Raw genomic sequence first — 9,151 nt, forward strand, 5'->3', positions numbered from 1 at the left:
TTGTTAATATTAATAGCGACTTCATATTATACACCAACAATCAATCGTAATCATTAAAACATTGAAAAAATTTAATTTTAATCATAATTAGTTTTAAAATTGCGCTTATTATTGATTTTAACTTAGTGACAGTGTAAAAAAATTGGTTCAAGGTGGAAAACTTTTGCAAGGTGTTGCATCAAACGACTTGATCTACAAGCCTCCAATTATTTCACCTTATTTCTGCACTATTTTTCACTCATTATAACTATATTTTTCTCTCTAAATTTGTTAAAACATATAATGAGTTAAAATGAGGTTGATGCTCTTATTTATAGATTTTTTTTTCAAAAGTTCATTTTTGTCTTGTAAGTGGTTCGTTCGTTGAGCGTATGGAAATTACTTTAACAACATATTTTTGTTAGCTCAGTCATGTGGGACTTAAATTGTCATCACTTGAGTCATTTCTTCGCTTTGCGATTTTGCCCTACTTCAAAACATGAGCCTCTTACTTGAATCGCTAGACTACTACTATGCTTGCCAAGCGAGTAGCTTGATTTGCTTCTTTATAGCTCTTTGTCTGGGGCCATTCAGTCTTTTGGTCTAAATCACTACAAATTGTGTTAGAAAAAGGAATGCAATGGTGACCTAATTATACAATATTTACATGAAATGAGGGATTTTTAAATGGTTTCTTGCAAAATAAGTTAGTATGCGCCTTGAAATAAACAAGTAAATTAATGTTAATTTGCCACCAACAAGGTGAATTTTGGAACGAAATTATTAACCAACCTTAATGGAGTTATTTGTTTAGCCTTGATACTCGTGACTTGTTGGATTGAAATATTACAATGATGGTATTCGGTGTGTGTGATTAGGGATGGCAATGGATATCCAATGGATAGGGTACTATAGTACCCATCCCCATACCCTCATTTGTAAAAAATGCACGTACCCTTGTGGGCAACAACTTTAGTGCCCTTCCCCATACCCTATAGGCACTTAAGTGCTCATACCCGCACCCATTATCCGCACTTTCTCTATGAAAAGACAATAAAAAAACATCACAATTGAAATAAAACTATGATCCAAAATTATTTAAATCAACTAATAAAATAATACAAATTGTAGTATTTAGCCAAATAAAAAAACATCCAAAATATCCCTCAAAAATTAAAATAAAAACATTCAAATAATCGTAGTATTTAGGTTTAAACTTAAATAGCTTAGATTTTAGATTTAGGTTTAGACTTAAATAGCTAAATAAATTAAATAATTGTACACCAAAAATAAATAAAATATTTATTATATTATATAAATATGTACATGCGGGTTGCGGGGCTGGGTAGTATAGTACTCTTATCCGTGTCCATACCCATTAAAATTTGCGGGTAATTACCCTATCCGTACCCATACTCATGAAAGCGGGGTTTTACTCTACCCATTGTGGGTATTTTTGCGGGTGCCCATCGGGTCTGGGTCCAATTGCCATCCATATGTGTGATGGTCTTGGTGTACTTGCTTTGGTCGTATTATAGGGATGTTTTAGAAAGAAATCAGTAATTTAATTTTCTCTAATTCCTCTAAGTTGTATATGAATTTTCGGACGAAATTTCATAATCATTTTCATCTTGTTTTTAAGGAAACTCTTTAACCTCATCAACGTGAAAGAATAAGATTGAGTTAAAGGAGATTGATCTGTTTTCTCCTCTGCGTGGCACATAGAGTTAATATTGATGGTGATTTTCAACAATTGATCTGAAAGTTAACTTATTATGATGGTTGTCCTATTCGTAATGATAAAGGTAACATTGAAATTGAAACATCCACACCGTTGAAGCTTGGATTCTTCTTCATGGGGTAAGGGTGACTCGTAAAAAATGGATCTCAAGAAGGTGATTTTTTAACATAATTTTTTTATTGAATTACTAAGTTAGAGGTATAGGGAAGAAGTTTTCCATCGACATTAATCGACGGCTAATCTCCATGGAGGTATATAGAATGGACTCTTTTCTCTTAACCAAAATTTATTCGCAATCAAAATTTAACTGGTAGTTTGTTTAAAGAGTTCAAATCACTTTTTTTTTGTGAAGTAGTTCGGTGGCTGAAAATTCACCTTTAAAACAAATGAATAAGTGAGGTGTCCGATGTTCAAACTCGACCCATGTATATAATATGCAATGTCCGTATCGATTGAGTTTAACCCACGTCACATTGGATCACATTTAAAATAGAAGGATTTTTTTTTTTTTTAAAATTAAATAGTGACTTTGCACGATAGTGTAAAAACTGAAAACTACACTACTACAGTGAACAGAACTGGGTGGGTAGCTTAGCCAATATATCATGGTTTGAACTTCGAGCTTGAAATATAAACCTCAAACCTCATTGCAAAAACCCTAGCGAGCGAAACCATGGCTTCTTCTTCTTCACCTCCACAATCCAAATCCAAATTCTCCGTCTACCAAAACCCTAATCTCTCCGCAGTCCTCACCTCCAACAGTCTTCAACCTTCCAATCACACTCTCATCTCCATCCTCTCCTTCTTCTCCGCTTCTGCTTTCGCCTTTCTCGCCATTATCCTCAGGTAACCACTTTTTTCACCATTCATCATTCACATTCAGCACCATTCATTCAATTTCGTTATTCAGTAACCTAACTTTCATGTTTTGTTGTTGTAGGGAAAATGGGTTTGTTGATATCTTCAAATTTCAATGGGTTTCCTCTTATACAGCTTGTAAAGTTCTCAACTTTAACTTGTTTTTGTTTTGAGCTGGTTTGTTTTTTTTTGAACAAGTTTGAGCTGGTTTGTTACGGATTATATATAAAAAAAAGGCTTAAATATGTTTTTCGTCCCTGCAAATATAGATCATTTGAATTTTCGTCCATGAAGTTACTAATCCTTTCAATCTGCCCCTGCAAATATTAATCATTTGACTTTTGGTCCTAATTAGGTTTTTTTGTTGAGGTGGGCTGTCATTAGCGGCGTGGTGCCCATGTGGCAAGTGATGATTGGGTGAGGTGGTTTGCTTAAATAAGTCTTTCATCCCTGCAAATATAGGTCATTTGAATTTTCATCCCTGAAGTTACTAATCAGATGTAATTAGGACTAAAAGTCAAATGATTAATATTTGCAGGGGCATATTGGAAGAATTAGTAATTTCAGGGACGAAAATTCAAATGGCCTATATTTGCAGGGACGAAAGACATATTTAAGCCTAAAAAAAAAATGATTTTGATACGAGGAGTCGTAATTGATTCTAAAAGAGTAGAATTCATTCTGACATGTTTGGTTGTTCTCAATTAGAATTGATTTTGCATCTAGGATTGGTTCTACTTGAAGCAAGAAATTGAAGCTTTTGATTCTGAAATTGCTTTTAATACTCAAATTTATTGTTCGATTCACTTTTACATGAATGTATCCAAATGTAAATCACTTCACATTCAACTCGCTTTTAGTCATAATCAATTTTACAGAATCAATTCCCTCAAAATCAATTGTTGTCAAAGTAGTGCCAAACATACACAGATTTTTAGAAAAAGTAGGTGTTTTGTGTTTGTTTACTAGAATGAAAAACCCTTTTTTTTAAGAAGCTAGTCCCTGTGGAAAAATGATTTTCTGAAGAAGCCACTACAACCCGCTTCTGATTTCAAGCAGTTTTTAGATTCTTTCCAGATTCTCATTTTTTTAAAAATTTGTAACAAACTGATGATGACTAAGTGATTATTTTGTTTTTAAAAATGTGGGTGTGATTTATATTTTGTTGTTGATTTATTGAACTTCAGATTGGGTTGTCAAGACACTGCAAATTTTGCTGGGGATCGTCTGCATTGGAACTATGTTGGCACTCTTCAAAGTTGTGTTTTTACGTAAAACTAGATATGGTGGAGGCGTTGTTGCTCCTATGGTTGCGTCGAGTTCTAATAAAGTTGATAAGAATCAAATGTGTCTTACTAAGCATCAGTTAGAGCTTTTAGGAGTGAAGCCGAAGGTTGATTTGGTACAACCGGAGTCATTGAAGAAGCCGCCAAAGTCTAAACCGCAACCAGGTTCTTCTGAATTACTTGTTCCACTTCATCAGCCGCTTTCAAGCCCTAGTCGTCGTGTTGATGGTGATGGTTCGAATTTGAATAGGAGTGCTTCCGGTCGTTCTATTGGCAACTTGTCGAGGTCGCCTGGTTCTGCGACTTTTTATCTTTCTCCCGGAGTAGTATCACCTGCACAGAGTACAGCAGGACGGGAATCGGTAGTTTCAAGTCCTTGGTCTAATAGGAGGGCATCTTCTGCAAATAAGATAACATCAGAGGAAGAGCTGGAACAGTTTTTAGCTGAAGTAGACGAAAGAATAAGTGAATCTGCAGGGAAGCTGTCTACTCCACCACCTTCGGTTCCTGGTTTTGGAATAGCAAGCCCTAGTACAGTTACAGGATCGGCTAGTAACTCTGGAATTAAAAGACATACACCATTGAGGCCTGTGAGGATGTCTCCAGGCTCCCAAAAGTTTAAGACTCCCCCTAAGAAGGGAGAAGGTGGTGACCTTCCTCCACCTATGTCCATGGAAGAAGCAGTTGAAGCTTTTGACCATTTGGGTGTCTATCCTCAAATTGAGCAGTGGTGTGATGGACTAAGACAATGGTTCTCTTCAGTTTTGCTTAATCCTTTGCTTCACAAGATTGAAACAAGTCATGTTCAGGTTCATTTACATCCTAATCATTTTTTGTTTTATGGTCAAAGTAATGTTTTTTAGGATACATGGTCAAAGTAATGTTGCTTGCATATTTCTAAGATTGCACCACACCCTTCCCTGGCAAAAGGAATGTCAAGCAAACCAAGAAAATATTGACAGTGTGTTGTTAAAATTGAATTACTGCTTAGCAATTTTAATTCCTTGAAAAGCGATGTTATTTTCAGTTATCTTTATTTGTGTGTATAGATAACTGAAATAAGATTGTGTTTGAAGGAATTATTTTTGGGTTTAGTTATTTTTTAGAGAATGACTTTTACATTTGGATGTGTTAATCCAAAAGTATTACAAGAATGAGTCTTATTTGGTTACTTGGAAAAATTACTCTAGGTATGGTGTGCAGTACCAAAAAGAAGAGTATGAAATATACTTTATGTTATTATTTGGTTGTTATGATTATGAATCTATGATTGGTCATGATAATGGTTAATACTACCCCAAAAGGCTGAACATTGAAAAGTATGTTTTACTTCTGTTGAATCTTCAGCTCACAAAGGCTTAAAGAACCCAAAGTTAGGTTTTGGATGACCACCCAAACTAAGAAAACCAGTAAAAAAACCTCATTTTGGTTGTTTCCAATCAAGCTTGTGCTTGTTTTACAATGCTGAAGCTTGTGCTCCATTATTACGGTTGAAGTTCTATGGTATTTATAGAGGTCCAGATAGCTCAAGTTAGATACATAAAGCATCATATATGATTGAGCACCAACTAATAAAATTTTTGTATTCATAGGTTATGAACACAGCTGCCAAACTTGGTATATCAATTACAGTCAATCAAGTGGGCAATGATACGCTGTCTACAGGAACCCCCTCTACAAGTTCATCCATTGATAAGACTCAAGACTGGCAACCATCAGTTACCCTTAGCGAAGATGGATTGCTTCATCAGTTGCATTCTACTCTTGTGCAGGCCATAGAGGCTTCCAAATGTATGTTGATTCATTTTCATATGCATATTGGTCAATTAAACGTAATATTATGTTTCCCAGTTTGATTATATTTGCTGATAGCTTCTGATTTCTGATATTCTTCTACTGGTTCATGTTTGCATGCAGCCAACTCGTTTGTACCTAATATGCAACAGTCCCCACAGCAGGGTCCTTTAGTTCCTGTCATGCAGGACTGTGTCGATGCTATCATTGAACACCAAAGACTTCAGGCCTTGGTTAAAGGGGAGTGGGTCAAAGGTTTGCTACCTCAAAGCAGTGTTCGAGCTGATTACACTGTGCAAAGGATCCGAGGTAGGCATATAATTATGGAATTTTGTTCCTATTAGTCATTAGATTCATCAGATTTTCTGCAGCAGGAGTTCATTTTTCTGATATTGGTTTTAATGCTTGCATTTACCTTGTCTAAATTTTCAGAGCTTGCAGAAGGAACCTGCTTGAAGAATTATGAGTATCTTGGTAGCGGGGAAGTTTATGATAAAAAGAATAAGAAGTGGACACTTGAGCTGCCATCAGATTCTCACTTGCTCTTGTATCTGTTTTGTGCTTTCCTAGAACATCCAAAGTGGATGCTACATGTGGATGCAACGTCTTATGCTGGAGCTCAGTCTAGCAAAAACCCCTTATTCTTGGGAGTCCTTCCTCCAAAGGATAGGTTTCCAGAGAAATACATCTCCGTAGTGTCTTCAGTCCCTTCTGTGCTGCATCCAGGAGCATGTATACTAGTTGTTGGAAAGCAGGGTCCCCCAATTTTTGCCTTGTACTGGGATAAGAAGCTGCAGCTTTCTCTTCAGGTGGGTGAAGCCTCTGTAGCCCCAATGTTACTATATGAACCAACAACCTATTTACTATGAACCGACAACCTATTAAACCTTTCAATACTGTTTTTTACCAATACCTATTTTATGTATTTATAATTTATTATCTTGGTTTGCTAACAGCTCTGAGAATTATTTTTCAGGGAAGAACAGCACTTTGGGATTCCATCTTGATTCTGTGTCATAAGATTAAAGTTGGGTATGGAGGTATCGTTAGGGGTATGCATCTAGGTGCTTCAGCTTTAAGCATTCTACCTGTTATGGAGACAGAATCTGAAGATTGAGACGTGTATAGTTAACAAACTATAACCCTTCCGCTAACATTCGACATGACGGCTCAAACTAAAGCAGTAAATCACATTTCTCAGAGTCATGCTTTGAAGCAAGAACTTGCTGGAGGCGAATTCGACAATTGCAAGTTGATAGAATTGTATCATCTCGGTTGAAGTTATCATGTAATGTTTCTGGAGGCCGTCACAATGTCCGGCGTGATAATCTGGGTTCTTGTACTTTGTCAAATATCTAATTCAGATCGATCATGACCTAATTTGTACTAGAAAAAACAAATTTAAATAGCTCACAGACACCCATCAGACCTTTTTCGTATAATAGATTTTGAAACATATTGCTGCTGGTCTCTTCAAATTTATCACTTGTTTCTAAGGAAAAAAATGTCAGCAAAGGCAAGATGAAAATGTAATTTCAACTAGATTGGCACCACAGCCACAGCCAAACCTATGGAAACTTGTACATGCAACTAAAGGTGTCAACAAACATAGGCTGCCAAGACCATAAGAACAAAACTTATATGGGTTTTGCTAGAAGACATTTTTTATGAAGGTGTCTTTTAGCAAGTTATTCTATTGGCATTTGTTAAAAGACACCAACTATATTATGCTCTGTAAAAAGAGATAAATTCACTGATTTTTAGCGACGAAGATAATCAACTTGCATTTGCTTGACAAAATTCAAGTGTTGGCATAGTGGTAGTTAAAAGCTAGGAAACTAAAATGTCTTTTGATTTGAACCTTTGGTGGTTATTCAACCTCTTTAATTGTTTGTTGGTTTTGGTTGGTTATATCATATGTATTTGTTTTATTGTACTTGAAACTCTTGTAATTTCTTATTTTAGGCACACTTTATGCATGAATGACTTTAATATATTTATTTGGCTTCTTAAAAAAAAAATATGAAGACACCAATAATAGGATCTCCGATGAATCTTTTTTGTGTACTAAAACTACTATCAAGTGATTCCTTTAATGTCACGACTTGTCAATTTTCAATCGTAAAAACAAGCAACCGCATTTTTCTACTTTTTTTTTTATTACACTCAACTTAAATCCACTTTTTTTTTTTTTTTTTTTATTGATGATTTTAAACTCCGCAATTTTTTAATATGATAGTAGGGATAGCAATGACGGAAGGGTAAATATTTGTATTATTCGATATGGGGTCTGAGCTCGGGTAATTATCCGTAAATTTGAATGGGTATCGGTGCAGATACAGACACTCTAGTGTCTAGACAGTTCCACACCTGCACATTATAGACTATAACTATAAGTTTATGTAAAACTAAAATTAATTAATATTCCTAAGTCTTTGATATTTATTGTAATATGAACTTTTTTTTTTTATATATTTTAGAAGCTTTTTATTTGGTTAAATAATACAATGTGTAGCATTTTATATGTTGATTTAAGAGGTTTTAGATATATTTTAATTAGGTGTGACATTTTTTGTTATTTATTTTTTTCTTCGTTAAAGCGTGGGAAAGGTGCACGGGTACGAACACTTAAATACTCCTAGGATATGGGGACAGATACCAAACTTATCACTCACAATCGTATAGACTCAGGTATGAGAATTTTTTATGAACGTTGGTATGAGGGTGAACGCTATAGTATCCTACCCAAAGGATACTCATTGCCATCCAACAATATAATATTATAAGGGTTATGTTAACTGGTGCCCTCGGGACATTGATTATGGAATCCAAAAAAAGAAAGTTTTAAATTAAAAGAGAAATACCTTTTAGATTTTTAATGAGTTGGCTGCACAAGTTTCAACGTAATATTACTATATTTGCTTCCTTAACTGGTATTCCGGAGCACTAGTTAACATTATCCATATTTGAAAAAATTTCGGAACTCATTTTCGCTAATGTGTCAAGTTGAATTGAATAGTATAATAAACTAACGGTGGAATTTAGGGTGGGTGAGGGAAAGCTTTTTCCACCATGGGAAAGTTTTTTTTGGTCATTAGATTAAAGAGGAGCACATATTTTATGATGGTCTGTCATTATTATATTATTTCTTTGCATTGTCTTCAACCTCAGATTTTAAAACCTGCAATTAACCTACACCACCATCAATAACTTTAACCTCTATTGCATGTCCAATTTGAGCCTCTCTTGAATTAGAACAAATCTATTAATTTCTGATTTTGAAAACAAAAACGAAAATGAATATAATTAACTGTTAAATTTCTAAAAAGTAAAAACCCATTAATTTTTAAAAACTCATTGATTCTTTCAATTGATTCTTTTATATGTTGTTTAATATTCTTTAAAGTTGCTTAATCCAGCAAAGGGGAACAAATATAAACGTGCCTCATTTATGATGAACGGATCTTTTGATTTTCTTCGGATCTTGGATGGA

At 34.8% G+C, this 9,151-nt stretch overlaps 1 protein-coding gene across 1 annotated transcript; it reads left to right on the top strand.

Annotated features, from left to right (window-relative positions):
- The first annotated feature begins 2,276 nt into the window (after positions 1-2,276).
- On the top strand, positions 2,277-7,116 carry LOC11411071 (transmembrane protein 209). Its single transcript, XM_003606405.4, has 7 exons — positions 2,277-2,566; positions 2,661-2,716; positions 3,766-4,673; positions 5,457-5,655; positions 5,782-5,967; positions 6,091-6,467; positions 6,635-7,116. The coding sequence occupies exons 1-7, from the start codon at positions 2,394-2,396 to the stop codon at positions 6,773-6,775; spliced, it is 2,040 nt and encodes a 679-aa protein (XP_003606453.1). The 5' UTR covers positions 2,277-2,393; the 3' UTR covers positions 6,776-7,116.
- Positions 7,117-9,151: the final 2,035 nt, after the last annotated feature.

This window comes from Medicago truncatula, chromosome 4 (assembly GCF_003473485.1).
Source record: "Medicago truncatula cultivar Jemalong A17 chromosome 4, MtrunA17r5.0-ANR, whole genome shotgun sequence".
Taxonomy (NCBI): domain Eukaryota; kingdom Viridiplantae; phylum Streptophyta; class Magnoliopsida; order Fabales; family Fabaceae; genus Medicago; species Medicago truncatula.